Source organism: Podarcis gaigeae (genome assembly GCF_964106915.1).
Source record: "Podarcis gaigeae genome assembly, chromosome: 5".
Classification (NCBI taxonomy): domain Eukaryota; kingdom Metazoa; phylum Chordata; class Lepidosauria; order Squamata; family Lacertidae; genus Podarcis; species Podarcis gaigeae.
This window is the reverse complement of record NC_139681.1, coordinates 12,795,390-12,816,116: the sequence shown is the minus strand read 5'-3', so window position 1 is coordinate 12,816,116 and position 20,727 is coordinate 12,795,390. Positions and strand designations below refer to the sequence as shown.

At 46.5% G+C, this 20,727-nt stretch overlaps 1 protein-coding gene and 2 long non-coding RNA genes across 4 annotated transcripts in view; 2 read left to right on the top strand and 1 right to left on the bottom strand.

Annotated features, from left to right (window-relative positions):
* LOC310844394 overlaps nucleotides 1–19,300 on the top strand; it is a 290,664-nt gene extending 271,364 nt beyond the window's left edge. For both annotated transcript variants that reach the window (XR_014564076.1, XR_014564077.1), the window contains exon 2: nucleotides 16,625–19,300. This is a non-coding gene — a long non-coding RNA (uncharacterized lncRNA). The remainder of the gene's footprint in view (nucleotides 1–16,624) is intronic.
* On the top strand, nucleotides 1,851–19,300 carry PAOX (polyamine oxidase). Its single transcript, XM_083738415.1, has 8 exons — nucleotides 1,851–2,141; nucleotides 5,507–5,996; nucleotides 7,757–7,956; nucleotides 9,169–9,424; nucleotides 12,391–12,503; nucleotides 14,568–14,725; nucleotides 15,349–16,475; nucleotides 16,629–19,300. The coding sequence occupies exons 1-7, from the start codon at nucleotides 1,964–1,966 to the stop codon at nucleotides 15,490–15,492; spliced, it is 1,539 nt and encodes a 512-aa protein (XP_083594541.1). The 5' UTR covers nucleotides 1,851–1,963; the 3' UTR covers nucleotides 15,493–16,475; nucleotides 16,629–19,300.
* LOC310844392 overlaps nucleotides 18,864–20,727 on the bottom strand; it is a 3,393-nt gene continuing 1,529 nt past the window's right edge. Inside the window, exon 2 of the long non-coding RNA XR_014564073.1 lies at nucleotides 18,864–19,297. This is a non-coding gene — a long non-coding RNA (uncharacterized lncRNA). The remainder of the gene's footprint in view (nucleotides 19,298–20,727) is intronic.

Sequence of the window (20,727 nt, the reverse complement as noted above, 5' to 3'; positions counted from 1 at the left end):
ACTCTGTTGTGCGGATTCGAACCGCCGACCTTCTGATTGCCAAGCCCAAGAGGCTCAGTGCTTTAGACCACAGCGCCACCCACTGTGTACAGAACATTGGTTCAGAAGGAAGCACAACGGCATTTGTTCTGTGAACCACCCTGAGACCTCCACGTACAGGGCAGAATATAAATTCAATTAACAGCAAGAGCCGCAACACCACCAAGTCAGTGTGCTTTACTCTCAGGAAAGGACTGCAGCCTTCGGCTCCTTACATTGCACAAAATTGCCCTAGCTTGCAATTAGTACACCCGGGCTTCCAATAATCCAATCACCTGTTTTATTCCTATCAAAACATCTGGGGAAGGGCACTGGGGTCTAAAACACCTTAAGCAGAGGTTGGATGTCTATTTGTCATGGATGCTTCTATGGACATTCCTGCATTCCTGCAGGAGAATCAGGCATCCCCAACCTTTGGCCCTCCAGATGTTTTGGACTACAATTCCCACCATTCCTGACCACTGGTCCTGTTAGCTAGGGATCATGGGAGTTGTAGGCCACAACATCTGGAGGGCTGAAGGTTGGGGATACCTGGACTAGATGAACCTTCCAACTAGGATCAAGCCTCAGAGACATCTCTAGCGCACAGAAAATGACCAAATTGCTCTCGGAGTTTCGAGGTTTTAAGGCGCTTTTATTTAAAAATCGCCAGTTTAAAAGGTCTGAGAGAGCAGGCACTCTCGCACCGCACTTATGTTGTCGAAGGCTTGGATTTTGTTGTTTAGTCGTTTAGTCGTGTCCAACTCTTCGTGACCCCCTGGACCAGAGCACGCCAGGCACTCCTGTCTTCCACTGCGTTCCGCAGTTTGGTCAAACTCATGCTGGTAGCTTCGAAAACACTGTCCAACCATCTTGTCCTCTGTCGTCCCCTTCTCCTTGTGCCCTCCATCTTTCCCAACATCAGGGTCTTTTCCAGGGAGTCTTCTCTTCTCATGAGGTGACCAAAGTATTGGAGTCTCAGCTTCAGGATCTGTCCTTCCAGTGAGCACTCAGGGCTGATTTCCTTCAGAATGGAGAGGTTTGATCTTCTTGCAGTCCATGGGACTCTCAAGAGTCTCCTCCAGCACCAGAATTCAAAAGCATCAATTCTTCGGCAATCAGCCTTCTTTATGGTCCAGCTTTCACTTCCATACATCACTACTGGGAAAACCATAGCTTTAACTATACGGACCTTTGTCTGCAAGGTGATGTCTCTGCTTTTTAAGATGCTGTCTATGTTTGTCATTGCTTTCCTCCCAAGAAGCAGGCGTCTTTTAATTTCGTGACTGCTGTCACCATCTGCAGTGATCATGGAGCCCAAGAAAGTAAAATCTCTCAGTGCCTCCATTTCTTCCCCTTCTGTTTGCCAGGAGGTGATGGGACCAGTGGCCATGATCTTAGTTTTTTTGATGTTGAGCTTCAGACCATATTTTGCGCTCTCCTCTTTCACCCTCATTAAAAGGTTCTTTAATTTCTCCTCACTTTCTGCCATCAAAGTGGTGTCATCTGCATATCTGAGATTGTTGATATTTCTTCCAGCAATCTTAATTCCGGCTAGGGATTCATCCAGCCCAGCCTTTCAAATGATGAATTCTGCATATAAGTTAAATAAGCAGGGAGACAATATACAGCCTTGTCGTACTCCTTTCCCAATTTTGAACCAATCAGTTGTTCCATATCCAGTTCTAACTGTAGCTTCTTGTCCCACATAGAGATTTCTAGAGATTTAACCCCGCGCAATTTTTTATTTTTTATTTTTTGCATTTCCCGCTTTCCCAAGCTCCTTCCGCGCATCGTCTCCAAGCGCCACTAGAGCGCACCAGAGCCGGAGCGCAGCAGGCGGGGACCAAAGACTTCCGCGTTTCCTCGTGATCACGAGGGTTTTAAAAGCTTTGCCGCTCCCGGAAGGGAACGAGGGAGAAGCCGCCTGGCGCCCTGGAGAGCCATGGAGCGGAGGGTCGGGCGAGCTCTTGTCCGGCCGCGGGTGCTGATCGTGGGCGCGGGGCTGGCCGGGCTGGGCGCGGCTCAGCGGCTCCTTCGCCGGGGCGGCCGGCATCTGGGCGGCGTGCGCGTCCTGGAGGCCACGGGCCGAGCCGGGGGCCGCATCCGCTCCGGGAAGCTCCGTAAGAGGCGGCTGGCCGGCGGGAAGCGGGGCCGGGGAGAGCGGGGCGGAGGGCGGGCGCAACCCTTCCGCGCATCGCGAGGCGCGCCGGAGTGGACTTTGCACCCCTTTGCGCTTTTCCCGAGAGAAAACCCGATCATAGAACTGCCGAGTTGGAAGGGACCCTCAGGATCATCTGGTCCAACCCCCTGCAATGCAGTAATATACAGCTGGCCCATAAAAATATAAAAATGCAGGAATGTGCTGCTGGCGCCTATAGGGAGGGATCGAACCTGCAACCTTGGTGTTATCTAACCAACTGAGCGATGCTGAAACACGTGTCCCTTCACCCTCCTGGCTTCTTTTTTTTTTTTTTTTTTGGACTCAGGAAAAGTGTTTATTTCATACAGTGAAGAGACAGACACTGTTAGTACGATAGGGAAATAGATTAAGATACCATGGGCAATACCAGGGAAAGTGGGAAGTTGGTGGTGGGCATTTCATAGGGGTGGGAAACCCAGGCTTAAGTTTGGCTACGATACTGCTGCAATGGCATTTACAATTGTTTTGTTAAGGCATACCCATTGCCAGTAATAAAAATCATAGAAAGTACAGACCAAATAATCCAAAACATCCCTGCCCACAAACAATTCTAAAGCAAAGGAAACCTAAACCCCACCCCCACCCCCAGTCCTCAAAAAGCCTAAAACGCAGAGCTCACAAACACTGAACTGAGCCAGAGTAAAACAAATACCCCAAAACTGGCTCCATAGGTGGCACCAGAGTGGGAAGATGGGGAGAAAGCTATGCCCCCTCCTGAAAACTGATAGCTTGCTCTTTGCTGGAGCCTCCTGTGAAATGGAAAAGGCTTTGTTATTCACTAGTAAGGAGGGGGGGAAAAACACCACATACACTTTTGCCAGACAACACCTAAACAATATAACTAAATCATAAACTAGGAATTAAAAGAAGGCCACAATTCTAATGCATGCTTACTTGAAAGTTAACTCTATTAAAACTAATAGGATTGCAATCGCGTGAGGGGGGCATGGGACATTTACTCCAGGGGAAAAACAGGACGGAAGCATGAAAGTGAAATACACCAGTGTTTCTCTTTCACAAATCTTGTTGTGTTTCCTCACACAGCCTCTAAAAAAATAATCTTTGGGGTCAGGGTCAGATTTCTACCTCCCTGAGCAGCCCAGAATATTCACATATATTGGCATTCAAGAATGAAAAGGTTTACTTCTCCCATGGTTGATTTGAGGAAAGTGGCTGGAGCGGATGTGTTTCTCAGTTGTTTTTGCTCCCTGCTAGGGTTGCAACTAGGGATGTGGGTGGTGCTGTGGGTTAAACCACAGAGCCTAGGACTTGCGAATCAGAAGGTTGGTGGTTCGAATCCCCTCGACGGGGTGAGCTCCCGTTGCTCGGTCCCTGCTCCTGCCAACCTAGCAGTTCAAAAGCACGTCAAAGTGCAAGTAGATAAATAGGTACCGCTCTGGCGGGAAGGTAAATGGTGTTTCCATGCACTGCTCTGGTTTGCCAAAAGCGGCTTAGTCATGCTGGTGACATGACCCGGAAGCTGTACGCCGGCTCCCTCGGCCAATAAAGCGAGATGAGCGCCGCAACCCCAGAGTCAGCCACGCCTGGCCCTAATGGTCAGGGGTCCGTTTACCTTTAAGCAATGTACACATTAGCGGCTTGAAATTCAGCAAGTCCCACCACCCACCGCCCCGCTCTGCTGCATTTCATGTTTGGTGAGGAAGTCAGATGGAAACTGGTTTGAGGGGTAGAAAATGCACAAAACAGCAGTGTTTCTCAAGCAACTATAGGATAGCTGCAAATTGTGCATATGGCTTAAAATACAGGGGGGCGAATCATAACGTATACACAGCCCTGGTTTCAGGCGGTACTGTGTGTTCTCCATCTTCTCCCCCTCTGCCCATCTGCTCTCTTGCCTAAAAGCAAAGATCTGCTTTTTCCATTACAGTGGTACATTGGGTTAAGTACTTAATTCGTTCCAGAGGTCCGTTCTTAACCTGAAACTGTTCTTAACCTGAAGCACCACTTTAGCTAATGGGGCCTCCCGCTGCCGCCATGCCGCCAGAGCACAATTTCTGTTCTCATCCTGAAGCAAAGTTCTTAACCTGAAGCACTATTTCTGGGTTAGTAGAGTCTGTAACCTGAAGCGTATGTAACCTGAGGTACCACTGTATAGTCTCCAGCAGTTTTGACTGGGGGCGGATGGATGCAGGCCACCTAGACCATGGGTAGGCAAACTAAGGCCCAGGGGCTGGATCCAGCCCAATCGCCTTATAAATCCTGCCTGCAGACAGTCTGGGAATCAGTGTGTTTTTACATGAATAAAATGTGTGCTTTTATTTAAAATGCATCGCTGGGTTTTTTGTGCGACATAGGAATTTGTTCATTTCCGCCCCCAAAAATACAGTCCGCCCCCTCACAAGGTCTGAGGGACAGTGGACCGGCCCCCTGCTGAAAATGTTTGCTGACTCCTGATCTAGACAAAGGATCACTCTGAAGGGGTTCTGAAGGGGAAGAATAGGCATGACCAGAACTCTCCACAACAAACTGCTGCTGGTTTTGGTAACAGTAGCAGTAAATCAAGCCTGCGCAGAATTCGGCAACAAGCCTCTTTTGCAGGAGAGTGCATTGGAGAACAGCGAACTCATTCTCAACGGGGTGTGTGAGAAAGGTGGTGAGGAGCCTCTAGGTTTGCAGAAACACAGAACAAATTAGAAAACTAATAATAATGATTTTATTATTTATACCCCTCCCATTTAGCTGGGTTTCCCCAGCCACACTGGGCAAATTAAAGCATATACAGTGGTACCTTGGTTCTCAAACTCAATCCGTTCAACTTCCAAAACCAAGACACGGCTTCTGATTAGCTGATTGTCCCCGGAAACAACGCCGACAGCCGAAATGGACGTTCGACTTTCGAAAAACGTTCGCAAACTGGAACACTTACCTCCCGGTTTGTGGTGTTCAGGAGCCGATTTGTTCGTCAACTAAGCCGTTTTGGAACCAGGGTACCACTGTATAAAACATATAAGGCGAGGACACAAGAACTGCCCAGACAAGATGTAAGCATGTTGTGGGGAGAAGGAGAGGCACAAAAGGAGGAGCAGAGTGGAGCTTTTTGGAAGAGGACATGGCTGGCTGGAACCCTGAGCATTTTGCCGTTTGCAAATTTACAAGCACTCCTGCTGAGGGTTTTCCAAAAGTCTGAAGGCTCTAAGCATCTGAGAGCTGTGGTTTCCCTCCTTGTCTGATAGCTGGAATAAGCAGGCCTTAAAAGATTAGTCTCTTTGAGGCTTGATGCTGTGGAAACACTGGAAGGATGATTCTTTCCCTCCTTCCTTCTAGGAGGTAAGGTGATTGAGATAGGTGCCCACTGGATTCACGGGCCCTCCAAGGAGAACCCTGTCTTCCAGCTGGCATCGGAGCATGGACTCCTGGATGAGGCCGCCATGTCTGAGGAAAACCAGCAGGTGGAAATCGGGGGCCACCCCTTGGGGCCTTCGGCCTGCTTCTCCAGTTGGGGCCAGTTGCTGAGTCCCGACCTCCTTGACTCCATGGGGTTGCTCTTCTTCGCTCTCTTGGAAGAAGCGCGTGAGTTCGTGCATGCGGCCAAAGTGCCTGTGCCCAGCGTGGGCGAATACCTGAAAGAGGCGATCGCTCGGAAGGTGAGAGAATGGTCAGATGATGAGGAGACCAAGCGGCTGAAGCTGGCCGTCCTCAACTTATTCTTCAAGCTGGAATGCTGCGTGAGTGGGACTCACAGCTTGGACCTGGTGGCTTTGGGGCCCTTTGGGGAGTACACCATGCTTCCTGGCTTGGACTGCACGTTTCCCAAGTGAGTGGTTGCCCACTTAAGGTAAAGGTAAAGGGACCCCTGACCATTAGGTCCAGTCGTGACCAACTCTGGGGTTGCGGCGCTCATCTCGCTCTATTGGCCGAGGGAGCCAGCGTACAGCTTCCAGGTCATGTGGCCAGCATGACTAAGCCGCTTCTGGCGAACCAGAGCAGCGCACGGAAATGCTGTTTACCTTCCTGCCAGAGCGGTACATATTTATCTACTTGCACTTTGATGTGCTTTCGAACTTCCACGTTGGCAGGAGCTGGGACCGAGCAACGGGAGCTCACCCTGTCGCGGGGATTCAAACCGCCAACCTTCTGATCGGCAAGTCCTAGGCTCTGTGGTTTACCCCACAGAGCCACCCACGCTTGGCTCTCATTAAATAATAGGTTGGCTTCTCTGGTTCCCTTGGGGATGGGCTGATTGGACATCTCGGCTGTGGCTTGACTTTGCAAGTGGGACCACTGAGCCTCTTGGGGAGGGGTAGGCAACCTAAGGCCCGGGGGCCAGATGCGGCCCAATCACCTTCTCAATCCAGCCCATGGACGGTCTGGGAATCAGCGTGTTTTTACATGAGTGGAATGTGTCCTTTTATTTAAAATGCATCTCTGGGTTATTTGTGGGGCATAGGAATTTGTTCACTTCCCCCCCAAAATATAGTCCAGCCCACCACATAGTCTGAGGGATGGTGGACCGGCCCATGCCTGAAAAAGGTTGCTGACCCCTGCTCTTGGGCTTGCCAATTGGAAGGTTGGCGGTTCGAATCCCCATGACGGAGTGAACTCCTGTTGCTCTGTCCCAGCTCCTGCCAACCTAGCAATTCGAAAGCACGCCCGTGCAAGTAGATAAATAGGTACCGCTCTGGCGGGAAGATAAACAGCATTTCTGTGCGCTCTGGCACTCGTCACAGTGTCCTGGTGCACCAGAAGCGGTTTAGTCGTGCTAGCCACATGGCCCAGAAGGCTGTCGACAAACACCGGCTCCCTCGGCCTGAAAGCGAGATGAGCGCCACAACCCCATAATCACCTTTGACTGGACCTAACCATCCAGGGGTCCTTTACCTTTACCTTTACTTTGCACATGTAAGTTTACAGAGGACATGTTTTTTCCTGGGGGGAAAGTTTGTTTGTTTGTGCATTGCTGACCCAGTTTCATTGCCCTTCCTCCTAGTAGTGGCTAAATGTAAGATGTGATTAATAAACTCAAGCAGACAATGGTCTGGATTAGAAAGGGCCACAACTTTATTGATTACAGATATAGGTGGACATTTGGCTCAGGCCCCCACAGAAAAAATAAAAGTAATTAAGTAATTATTATTTTTTTAAGGTAAGGAAACTCAGTCCCCCCTCTCCAGTTCCTGCTAAAAAGAACAACAACCCCTGGTTTTATTTCCCTTTCCCTCACTTGTTCTGGAATTTATCTCGCTTCCCGCTGTGAGCAAACTAACCCTATGTGGGGGAGGGAAAGGAATTTCCTTGACATCTGGTGGGAGGGAGTCCCACAGGGCGGGCACCACTACCGAGAAGGCCCTCTGCCTGGTTCCCTGTAACCTCACTTCTCGCAATGAGGGAACCGCCAGAAGGCTCTCGGTGCTGGATCTCAGTGTCCGGGCTGAACAATGGGGGTGGAGACGCTCCTTCAGGTATACTGGGCCGAGGCCGTTTAGGGCTTTAAAGGTCAGCACCAACACTTTGAATTGTGTTTGGAAACATGTCCAAGACCAGGCTACCTCATTTTGTCTTGCTTCTCCCCCTTAGTGGTTACGAGGGCCTCATAGACTGCCTGATGGCATCTCTGCCCAAAGGGACTGTGCAGTTTGACAAGCCGGTGAGGACAGTTCACTGGAGTAGTTCCTGCTTGGAACAGGCTCCCGCAGGCCGAACCTTCGGAGTCCAGGTGGAATGTGAAGATGGCGAGAAGTTCTTCGCAGACCATGTCATCGTCACCGTGCCTCTAGGTGAAATTTCCTTGGCTTTCTGATTCTCACCTCCAGCTGCCAGATGTCTTCTAAAAGTCAGATAGCTGTTTATTTCCTTGACATCTGATGGGAGGCTGTTCCACAGGGCGGGCGCCACTACCAAGAAGGCCCTCTGCTGGTTCCCTGTAACCTCACTTCTCGCAGGGAGGGAACCGCCAGAAGGTCCTCGGTGCTGGATCTCAGTGTCCGGGCTGAACGATGGGGGTGGAGATGTTCCTTTAGGTACACAGGGCCAAAGCCGTTTAGGGCTTTAAAGGTCAGCACCAACGGCGCTGTGGGTTAAACCACAGAGCCTAGGACTTCCCTATCAGAAGGTCGGTGGTTCGAATCCCCGTGACGGGGTGAGCTCCTGTTGCTTGGTCCCTGCTCCTGCCAACCTAGTAGTTCGAAAGCACGTCAAAGTGCAAGTAGATAAATAGGTACCGCTCCAGCGGGAAGGTAAACGGCGTTTCCATGCGCTGCTCTGGTTCACCAGAAGCGGCTTAGTCCTGCTGGCCACATGACCCGGAAGCTGTACGCCGGCTCCCTCGGCCAGTAAAGCGAGATGAGTGCCGCAACCCCAGAGTCGTTCGCAACTGAACCTAATGGTCAGGGGTCCATTTACCTTTACCTATACCAACACTTTGAACTGTGCTTGGAAACGTACTGGGAGCCAATGTAGGTCTTTCAGGACCGGTGTAATATGGTCTCGACTGCCACTCCCAGTCACCAGTCCAGCTGCCACATTCTGGATTAGTTGTAGCTTCCGAGTCACCTTCAAAGGTAGCCCCACGTAGAGCGCATTGCAGTAGTCCAAGCGGGAGATAACCAGGGCATGTACCTACTGAACGAAGGTAGAATTCGCACCAGCTTCTCTGCCCAGTTTTACCTCAGGCATATTTGTTCCCCAGAAGTTTGCCCAAAGGGAATGAGTCCGTTGGGCGGAAAAGGTTTCCTGTCCTTGATCTTGTGGCGTTCTTGCTTCTGGCTTCACAGGGAGACCCACCCCTCTAAGTCGTGGTTTGTTTTCCAGCAGCAGGAACTTGGTCGGTAACAAATCCAGAACTCTTCTGTAAATCCTATGAGGAGATGATTCCCCCCCCCCCCCCCCGCCCAGTGCTTACTAAAGCGTTTGCACAGTCTGGTCCTGGGCGCATTCCCCCAAAGTCTGTTCTTTTACTAATCTCTCTCATGTCTTTTCCTTCTCCCTAGGTTTCCTCAAAGAACACGGAGAAACCTTTTTTAACCCGCCGCTTCCGTCCCGGAAGGCAGCTGCAGTTGAAAAGCTGGGCTTTGGGACAAACAACAAAATCTTTGTGGAATTTGAGCAGCCGTTCTGGGAGCCGGACTGTCAGGTGGTTGAGGTGGTGTGGGATGGAGAATCGCCCCTGGCTGAGCCACCTGCCGACTTGGAGGCTATTTGGTACCAAAAGATTGCTGGCTTTGTGGTTCTTCATCCGGCAGAGAGGTACATGGGAAAGACAGGCTGGAATAGATTGCAGGGCAGGCCATTCCGGGGTAGCTGTCGTTTGAACAAGTCATTTGCAGAAGTGTGCATGCACACGAAAGCTCATACCAATAACAAACTTAGTTGGTCTCTAAGGTGCTACTGGAAGGATTTATTATTGTTGTTGTTGTTGTTTTGTTTTGTTTGAACACAGGAAGCTTATCACATGCAGATCCGGCAAACAAGTTGGGTCTTTGCATTAAACCAGGGTGGATTTGATTTAAATCACCATTTAAATCACTAGTCATGAAGACTTTATTTAAATCATTTTTTTTACAGAAAGACTCATTCTTGTTGGTATAATCTTAATATTTACAACCAGAGGGAGGTTTCATTTTTGGAATAATAAATTTTCAGAGTAGTTTTTACAGTTACATCAGAAATTACTGATTTGGTTATACTTCAGTGGTACCTCAGGTTAAGAACTTAATTCGTTCCGGAGGTCCGTTCTTAACCTGAAACTGTTCTTAACCTGAAGCACCACTTTAGCTAATGGGGCCTCCTGCTGCCACCACGCTGCCGGAGCACGTTTCTGTTCTCATCCTGAAGCAAAGTTCTTACCCGAGGTACTATTTCTGGGTTAGTGGAGTCTGTAACCTGAAGCGTATGTAACCTGAAGCGTATGTAACCTGAGGTATCACTGTACAGTATTAGAAATACATAGACAGATAATTATGACATTATTGTGAAGTTTAATAATTTAACTGTTTATATTTTGACAACTTTTCTGCTGTACTTTATTATAAGGAGAAAATCATTTCCTGAATAACAATTTAAACAATTTATTTTACTCAAGCAATAACATTATCGCATATGTATCCATGTATGTTAACCAATGTGGTTAAACTTTTTTTAAAAAAATAAAATAAAAACTTAGACTGAGTTTTAGCACACATGAAAAACTTAAAACATCCTTATTTCCTGATGAAAAGCCTTTGGACTATAATGTAACTTAAATAGAAAACTATCTTTAGAAAGATTTTTCCTCCAAAAGCATTTTATTTTAAAAATCTGATTTAAATTTTTAAAAATTTATTTAAATAAAAAAAAATCTGATTTTTTAAAAAAATAAATAAATCCACCCTGCATTAAATTGATGTTGGGTTATCAGCAAACTTTTGTGCAGCATTTCTTCTTTTCTCTTTTGAAATAAATTTTATTAGTATTTTCCACACAACAACAACACCACAAAAGATATCAAAAAATAACAATACACAACACACAAAAATCAACATTTGAAAACTAAAGAAAGCAACAACAACAAAAACAAATCCATATCTTACAAGTTAATATTATAAACACTAAAACAACAACAAGACATTGACTTCCTCCAATCCCACAGCACCTCCTTTATCTCTCATTGTGTCTTCCTGTTTTCTTTATCATCTCTATCCTAACATCTAGATATAAATCCTTCTTTCATATCCTTTCACTTCACAAGGTTATTCCAGACTCAGCCAGATTTCTGCCCTCGAACCTTGACTTTTGAGGTATTCATTCAGGCACTCCCATTCTTTTTTTACTTCACTTTTTGGTTTTTGTCTTATTACGTCTCTCAATTTGGCTAATTCTAAGTATTCTGAGAGCTTACATAGCCACTCTCCCCTAGTGGGTAACTGATTCCCTTTCCAGTACTTAGCCACCGGGATTCTTGCTGCAGATGTTGCGTATAAGAAAAATTTAGTTTTGTCTTTTGGAATATCATCATTTAAAATTCCTAAAAGGAATGCCTCTGGCCATTTACTATCTTTTGTGCAGCATTTCTATGGCGGCTGAGATATGCAAACAAAAATATAAAAAGAAAGAATTCCAAAAAGGAGATGCAGCTGTCTTTGGCAGGACTCAGGAGAACTAGACCCTCCCCGGAAGTCTGAGCTCCTGACCTCTAGCCTGCTTGACTTGATTACACAAATTTGCTGGGGAAAAATCAGATATGCCAAATGAATTCTTTACACCAAAGAAGTGGTACTTGTGTATGAGGGGTTATTTCAAGAGGACAAATAGCTCAGTCAGTAGAGCATAAGACTCTTGATCTCAAGGTTGTGGGTTCAAGTCCCATGTCGGATGAAATATTCCTGCATTGCAGGGGGTTGGACTAGATGACCCTGGTGGTTCCCTTCCAACGCTACAGTTCTGTGATTCTAGGAGCTGTGTTAAATAGCAGTAACAAAGCAAGTGGTTTTTATCTTGCTGGTTAAATAGTAGCAGTGCACCAGAACCCAATAGTGCTCAGGAAAGAACCCCAATAGTGTTAAGTTGTGGGTGAACATATCACACGACACAGTGATTCTTCAAACAGCTCTTGTGTATTCAGAGGCCAGAACAGAACTGAACTGAACTGAACAGTAAGGGTTATTTAGAGCTCCAGTACAACGTAACTGTAACAACTTTCTAAAACTATCCAATCACTGAACGTCACTTTCGATCCTTCATTTGCATAACTATCTACAGTATCCCCCTGCTTGCCCAGGGTGAGAACTTCAGTACATAACAAATAGGAACTTCAGTCCAAAGCTACAGAAACGTCAACAAGAATAATTAAAAAATTTGTGCTTTCTATCTTGTATTTTTGTGTTGCGAACCGCCCTGGGATCTATGGATGAAGGGTGGTATGCAAATTTTAAAAATATATAAGAATCAACTCCATACAATTTTACAGGAAAATGGCCAGCATGCCACCAATAATAAAAATTATCTGGGAAACTCTTAAGCCACTTAGGCTATGTGCTGTCCTCTTAGGTAAATTGCTCTAAATTATTGGGGAAACTGTTAGAATAGCTAAGAATAAAGTGTGTGTATGAACATACAACGTTGAAATCTACTTTCATAAATCTACCACTTCCAAAAAAATGGATTTTTATGAAGATGAAAGTAATAGGACCAGCATCCGTGGATTCTACAAAGCCTTTCTCCTTTTACCATACTAGATACGGACATATCTTATGTGGCTTCATTGCTGGGAGAGAAGCTGAATTCATGGAAACCCTCACAGACGCAGAAGTCCTTTCTGCATTAACAGAAGTATTTCGTAGAGCAACAGGTACGCATGACTTCTTAGCTGTTCGCAAGCTTCGGAACAAGGGGTGCAAAAACGATGTGTTATTCTGTTAAAACTGCTGGCCTAAGTTTTGCAAAATGTCTTCTTAATTTTGGATGATGATGATGATGATGATGATGATGATGATGATGATATATTATGTGTACCCCGCCCATCTGGCTTGGTTTCCCCAGCCGCCCTGGGCGGCTTCCAGCAAAATATTAAAATACATTAATTCATCAAATATTAAAAGCTTCCCTAAACAGGGCTGCCTTCAGATGTCTTCTAAAAGTCTGTTAGTTGTTGTTCTCTTTGACATCTGGTGGGAGGGCGTGCCACAGGGTGGGCGCCACTACCGAGAAGGCCCTCTGGCTGGTTCCCTGTAACCTCACTTCTCGCGGGGAGGGAACTGCCAGAAGGCCCTCAGAGCTGGACCTCAGTGTCTGGGCAGAATTATGGAGGTGGAGACGCTCCTTCAGGTATACAGGACTGAGGCTGTTTAGGGCTTTAAAGGTCAGCACCAACACTTTGAATTGTGCTCGGAAACATTCCGGGGGGCCAATGTAGTTCTTTCAGGACCGATGTTATGTGGTCTTGGTGGTCACTCCCCGTCACCAGTCTAGCTGCTGCGTTCTGGATTAGTTGTAGTTTCTGGGTCACCTTCAAAGGTAGCCCCACGTAGAGCGCGTTGCAGTAGTCCAAGCGGGAGATAACCAGAGCATGCACCACTCTGGCGAGACAGTCCGCGGGCAGGTAGGGTCTCAGCCTGCGGACCAGATGGAGCAGGTAGACAGCTGCCCTGGACACAGAATTGACCTGCACCTCCATGGACAGCTGCGAGTCCAAAATGACTCCCAGGCTGCACACCTGGTCCTTCAGGGGCACAGTTACCCCATTCAGGACCAGGGAGTCCTCCACACCTGCCCACCCCCTGTCCCCCCAAAACAGTAGTTCTGTCTTGTCAGGATTCAACCTCAATCTGTTAGCTGCCATCCATCCTCCAACTGCCTCCAGACACTCACACAGGACCTTCACCGCCTTCACTGGTTCTGATTTGAAAGAGAAATAGTGTCAAGAAGGTTCCCAATAGATTATCCTAACCTATCTTCTCTGAAAACTAGGTATTTATGGCCAAGATATTCTCTACTTTTGAGAATGCAGGCCGAAAGGTTTAGGAGTTTGAGGTGAAAAAGTGACTGACAAAAAGATCTACTCCATGTTATCCTGAGATAGGGGTCCTCAGTTGTATGGGGGGGCAGCTTCATTGAGACTCCCTAAAACCAGGCTCAGGTGGTTTTTAATTGCAAAACTGAGGGGCTCAACAGCCAATCACCACCCCTGCTTTATGCCTGGAAACTCTTTGACTCTTGCTGAGGCTGATGGGAGTTGGAGTCCGACAACATTTGGAGAGACACACAAGTTCCCTTGCCCCTGCTGTACACAATTCCTATGTCCCCATTTTTCTTTGAATTGTCAAATCTCAGTTAAACCTGAAGAAGCAGAAGTAGTCCGTTCTCACAGGAAGAACCGCTTTAGTTCAGGTTTGGTGCTGCTTATCTAAAAAGGTAAAGGACCCCTAACAGTTAAGTCCAGTCGCGAACTACTCTGGGGTTGCGGCGCTCATCTCGCTTTACTGGCCAAGGGAGCTGGTGTTTGCCCGCAGACAGTTTTTCTGCGTCATGTGGCCAGCATGACGAAGCCGCTTCTGGCGAAACCAGAGCAGCGCACGGAAACGCTGTTTACCTTCCCGCCGGGGTGGTACCTATTTATCTACTTGCACTTTGATGTGCTTTCGAACTGCTAGGTTGGCAGGAGCAGGGACCGAGCAACGGGAGCTCACCCCGTCGCAGGGATTCGAACCGCCAACCTTCCAATTGGCAAGCCCAATGCGGCACAGTGGTTTAGACCACAGCACCTTTGCTGCTTATCTAGCCATGTCCCAGTGTCCTGTGTAAATTGGCTGCAGAGCCTTGCTTAACACAGCCATCTTGTGATGTTAAAGGTACTTCATTTAAAATTGGGGATAGCAGGCAAGATACTTACCCGCTCTCTATGCACTTGGGTCAGGAAATCCACAACTTGCTCCTCCAAGGAACATCCTCCGCTCAAAATGGTACAGCGAGCCTTACACCAAAGGATCCTACAGTTACGTGGCTGTTGACAGTTCCGGAGATGACATAGATGCCCTTGCTCAGCCCCTTCCTGAAGACACATCTGATTCCAAGGTAACCCATTCTGGATTCCTGGCTGTATTGGAGCTTGTCTCTCAGCATCTATCGGAACGTCCACAAGCCACAACACACACTCTGCGTTTGTTTGTTTGTTTGTTTGTTTGTTTGTTTGTTTGTTTATTAATTGAATTTATATACCGCCCTATCAAAACGTCCACAAGCCCCAACGCACACCCTGTGTTTGTTTGTTTGTTTGTTTGAATTTATCTACCGCCCTAGACCTGGGGGGGGGGGGTGTCACAGAATAAAACCACAAAATACATAATAAAAGCAACAACCCAATTGCCCCCGGGCCAAAAACACACACACACCACATTTTAAAAGGGCATAGAATGTAAATCAGATCAACCAAAGGAACATTTTTGCCTGGTGCCTAAAGGTGTATAATGAAGGCGCCAGGCAGACTTCCCTGGGGAGAGCATTCCACATTCAGGGAGCCACTGCAGAGAAGGCCCCGTTCTCGTGTTGTCACCCTCTGGACTTCTCCAGGAAGCAGCACATGAAGGACGTTGCGTTAACAGAGAAGTTGATTTTCCATGCCTCTCGACTTTTCTGCCTCCCACTAACAGGTTTTCACCCAAACAGGGCTAAACTAATACTACTATTTCTTGTTGCAGCCGCCACAGGTTCTGTTTGCGGGAGAAGCCACACATCGCACGTTCTATTCGACTACTCATGGTGCCTTGTTGTCAGGCTGGAGAGAAGCAGATCGTCTCCTCGACATCTACAATACGTCCGACTCTCCACATGCTGCATTGTAAGCCAGAAGCTGAGATAGCAGCAGTTTCTTTTCCTGCTCCCAAGTAATCAATAAAAGTGGTATGTCAGTATAACTACCGCCCCCTGCACCCAGTTTTTTAAATTGAGATAAAAATCCCTTGGAGAAATATTTTTTCTCGAGTTGAGCACTGGCATCACAGTTGCAAAACGACATAGTTTCCACTGTGTGCTACAAATAACATCCAGTGTTAATGATTAGCAGCTCCCTGTTTTCTGGTCCTGGAATATAATTTCTTACCCTGAAAGCACTGAGCTGAATCTTTGCATTTGTTTTCTCATACTGAGGCAGTGTAGTACTTCGTTAAATTTTGTCGGTCTTCACACGAAAACATCAAAGAGCCACTCATCTCACGCCCCTCTCAAAACAGGTGCCGTAGAATAGCTTAAACAAATCTTACCACATTTCCAGTGTGCTGTGTATTTTAATATATTGGGACCAGGGCATCCCTGTAGGGCATGGGTAGGCAAACTAAGGCCCGGGGGCCGGATCCAGCCCAATCGCTGTCTAAATCCAGCCCGCGGACGGTCCGGGAATCAGCGTGTTTTTACAAGAGTAGAATTTGTCCTTTTATTTAAAAGGCATCTCTGGGTTATTTGTGGGGCATAGGTAAAGGTAAAGGGACCCCTGACCATTAGGTCCAGTCGTGGCCGACTCTGGGGTTGCGGCGCTCATCTCACTTTACTGGCCGAGGGAGCCGGCGTACAGCTTCCGGGTCATGTGGCCAGCATGACTAAACCGCTTCTGGCAAACCAGAGCAGCGCACAGAAATGCCATTTACCTTCCCACCGGAGTGGTACCTATTTATCTACTTGCACTTTGACGTGCTTTTGAACTGCTAGGTTGGCAGGAGCAGGGACCGAGCAACAGGAGCTCACCCCGTCGCGGGGATTCGAAGCGCTGACCTTCTGATCAGCAAGTCCTAGGCTCTGTGGTTTAACCCACAGCGCCACCCGCGTCCCCTCTGTGGGGCATAGGAATTCGTTAATCCCCGCCCCCCCATAATAAATATAGTCCGGCTGCCCACAAGATCTGAGGAACAGTGGACTGGCCCCCTGCTGAAAGTTTGCTGACCCCTGCTGTAGGGACCTGGGAACCATGCATCTTTAGAAGAGCAAGACACTGTGTTCAATAGTCCCTGGCAAATTGCAGGGGAAGGAACAGTATTTTGACAAGTGATGCTTGGGTCCCGCGAATATAGAAGGTAAAGGGCATGGAAGGAGGAAAAGATTCCTTGTCTTTTCAAAGTAGGGAGACTTTTGCTTCCCACTGTGTTAAACCTGCAGTTGATAGAAAATGCGGAGAAGACGACAAGCTCTGGGGAAGTATTAGTTGTTATGAGGAAACAAGTTCGGAAGATTAAGGATGAGAGAAGTCTTGCGTTTTTCAGCAAATGTGGATCAAATTTGAGCTAATTGTTTAGCATGAAATTAAACTGTTAGAAGCTACAAGCAAACAAAAGGTAGTCTCACACTGACGTTTTGAAGATGCTTGAAAAGTTCCTTAGCAGGTTTTATTTTTAATTAAACGTGAACAAGATTGTGCTCTACAAGTTAACTTTTGGAAGAGGCTGGTACCCAGCATGATGGGATTTAAAAACCAATATCTTCAACTCATTATTGATCCTCCTCAGTGGCAGTGAAGGCGACAAAGACATTCTTTGCTGCCTCCATTGAATCCTCAATGTGCGTCCAACAGAGTTTTCCAGGGAGCACAGGGACTTTTATGGTTGTACCTAAAGAAGGTGGTAGGACTGACAATGGCTTGCTGAGCATGCATTCTGCAGATGTAAGTCAATGCAGGGTTTGATGGTGGTCAGACACAGCCTCAGATTACTGACTCATCACCTGCTTCTGTGCTTTGTCTTCATAGCAATAATTGCTGGGAAACCCTTATTGCAAAGATGTGTGCCACCAAATGGCAGCAGCACAGATATTACTTCACCAGCAGGCTCAGGATACTCAATGATAACTGAGTAATTTTGGTCACATGAAGCCAAAATTTAGATAACCTTGCCTCCAAATATTAATATTTGAAGGTCCTATCTATCGCGTGTCAGTTCAACGAGTTGCATCTGTACAAATACAGCTTTGTGACATCAGAGCGATGTCACTCAAACTTCTCTGGTTTTTTCCAGCAGGAAAGTAATGGGAAAATTTTGACTAAACAAATTTCAAATCACCTTTGGCTTAACTATTAACTAAGCCTAGTGGCAGATTTGGTGACAGCTCATCACGAGGTTCTAGTACATGGAGTTGTTTTGAGTGACTATTATAGCTTGCCTCTGATATGTACAGTAGTTGCTGCTTTTGGTACCTGCACATCAGAAGAGGGCAGTTGTAGTCAAAACAACTGTTCCTGGATCTGCTGTCTGCCGTCAGAAAGTGTTTCCCAAGACTTGAGCCTTTCCGACACTCAGTTACTGGTGTCAATAAAACAACAGGTTTGAAAAGGTTTTTGTCATACCAGTTAAGGATTAAAGCAGTACAGTGGTACCTCGGTTTACAAACTTAATCCGTTCCGGAAGTCCGTTCTTAAACCAAAACCATTCATAAACCGAGGCGCGCTTTCCCTATTGAGGCCTCCCGCCGCCTGTGCCCTTCCATTGTTCAGATTCCATTCTTAGACTGAGGTAAAGTTCTCAAACCAAGACACTATTTCTGGTTTTGCAGAGTCTGTAAACCAAATCGTTCTTAAACCGGACTGTTCTTACACCGAGGTACCACTGCAATGATTTTGGGTCGGCTTATAAAGCCTGCGACCCACTTGTATGCGCTTTGTGACCCACAGGAAACACTAACCTAGAGGATAAATTGTGCTCCCCACTCCACCCATAAAATCAAAGTTACAGCGTTGCACTTCTCATCGTTAAAGCGCTGTGATATAGTTCGTATTCCTCTTGCCATGTTTGGTCTGTTAAAAGTACGCTACAGTAGTGAGGAAGAGGGTTAATACCCATCTCTAGTGGGGTTTACCAGGATGAGAGAGACTGACATTGGCATTGGACAGACATAATGGCACTCACAGATAAAGCACTTGCCCGTGTGTTGTGTACACGCTCCATCAAACATCAGCGCACTTAGCATATGGGGCAGCTGCCTCTGCCTTCATCCGAGCATCGTATGCATGACCAAGCAGGTTACCTGCGACTTCTGTTGCTTTTGTTTTGCCCCTAACAGAGCGGTTCTTGCGGATTACAGCACAGAATTAGCTGGGCTAGAATCAGGATGTTGCTCAAAGCTTAACAGCAGTTTACACAGGAAGCGGAGGGAACATTATTAGAATTGCTCCAGGTGGCCACAAGGCAACTCAAAAGGACAACCGAGTTTCCCACAGAAAGAATGTCCAAAAAGATTTCTTTCCCCACCCCAGACCTTTAATCACAGATCTTGCAGGCGCTTTTCCTCAAGGTGGATGCCGCTGCCCTGTTGAGAGGGTGAGCCGAGGCCTGTCAGTTGGGCCAGCTCGTGTTGGCAGAAGGCAAAAAGAGCTGCTAGTACCAGTTGGTGCAGGAGATGAGATAGCGGACGTCATCCAGCATGTCTAGGAGCCAGCCTGTGCGCTGGCTGGGGCCCCTTTCTCGCTCTCCACTGGGGGAAGGTGGTGGCAGCGGTGTCGGGATGTGAACGGCATGTTCCTCGACGGGCACCTTTGCAACCTCCACAGCTGGAATCTCCACAGCTGGAATCTCCGCATCTGGAACCTCCACATCTGGAACCTCTGCAGCTGCAACGTCCGCAGCTGCCTCTTCCTGCAGGTCCCCCGACGGTGTCTCTTCACTGCTCATTCTGAGGTTGGGGACAGAAAGAAACCTTGGGGTTAACATTTTATCACATGTGGTGGGAATGTAAAAAGGTGAAAAGCTTCTGGGAGATGATATATAATGAGATTAAAAAAATGTTGAAATATACATTTATAAAGAAACCAGAAGCATTTTTACTGGGCATTGTAGGGAGTGATATAAACAGAAAGGAATGTAAGCTCTTTTTATATGCAACAACGGCAGCAAGAATATAATTGGCCCAAAAACGTAAACAAGAAGAATTACCGACAAAAGAAGAATGGAGGGTGAAACTAATGGACTATGCAGAACTGGATAAACTAACAGGAAGTATTCTAAATCGGCAGGACCAGAAATTCACTGAAGACTGGAGTAAATTTTACGGATTATTTGAAAAGTATTTGTGAAGATCAGACGCTGTTTGTAGGTTTGCAAGAAGTTTTGTGAGGAGTGTTATTGGAATTATTGCAAAAATGGATAAGGGGGAGGATGAATAGTTAAGACATTTAAAGGTAATATAAATTTAAGAAATGCATAAGAAGTGGTTAAAACGGTGGATCATCAGAGGTGCTGAGGGAAGTCCAAAAACACGGTTTAAGTGATAAAGTTTTGTGGTACGTATTATAATTTATATGTTAATATTAATAAAAAAATTTTTTTAAAAAAAACACCTTGGGGTTAGGCACAGCTTGGTTGTTGCTTAGCCCTACTTTGGCACCTCTATGGTGAAGGCCCTATAAGCCACCGTTCAAATTAAATTTTCCGATTTACATTTCAAAATATTCATTTAAACAACCTTAAATGAATGACTTCTTCTCTTTCCATGGTTCATTTTGCATACCATATATCCCTGCATATTTTACATGAACTAAACCATTCGGCGATCCATTGTTAAGTCCATCAAAACTCATTTACACTGTTGAATTTATCTTAATGCTACCAGTGTTTTTAAATAAACACAATTTTCACTCTATAATCAGTAAACATTTTCCAGTCTTCTTTAAACGTATATTCTTCTTGTTCTCTTATTCTATAAGTTAAATCTGCAAGCTGTGCATATTCCATCAATTTAAGTTGCCATTCTTCTTTGGTTGGGACCTCGCTCGTTTTCCATTTTAGGGCTAACAAAACACGGGCCACAGTAGCAGCATAAATAATCTTTTTTGACCACTGGGAATTTCCCTCTGAATTATATCCCCAACAAAAAGGACTCTGGTTTGTTTGGAAAGTTAACTTTTAAACATTTTTTTCAATTCATTATATATCATTTCCCAATACTCTCTTACCCATCTACAAGTCCACCAGCGTTCGAAATTAGCCAGGCATGTTTTACGACTGGGAATTGTCAGGAGGCGAGCACTTTGAGGAATCTTGTTGCCGTGTAGGGCGACTGAGACTCAATAATAAAATTGCCGCCAATGGCGCCGAGAGCACAGG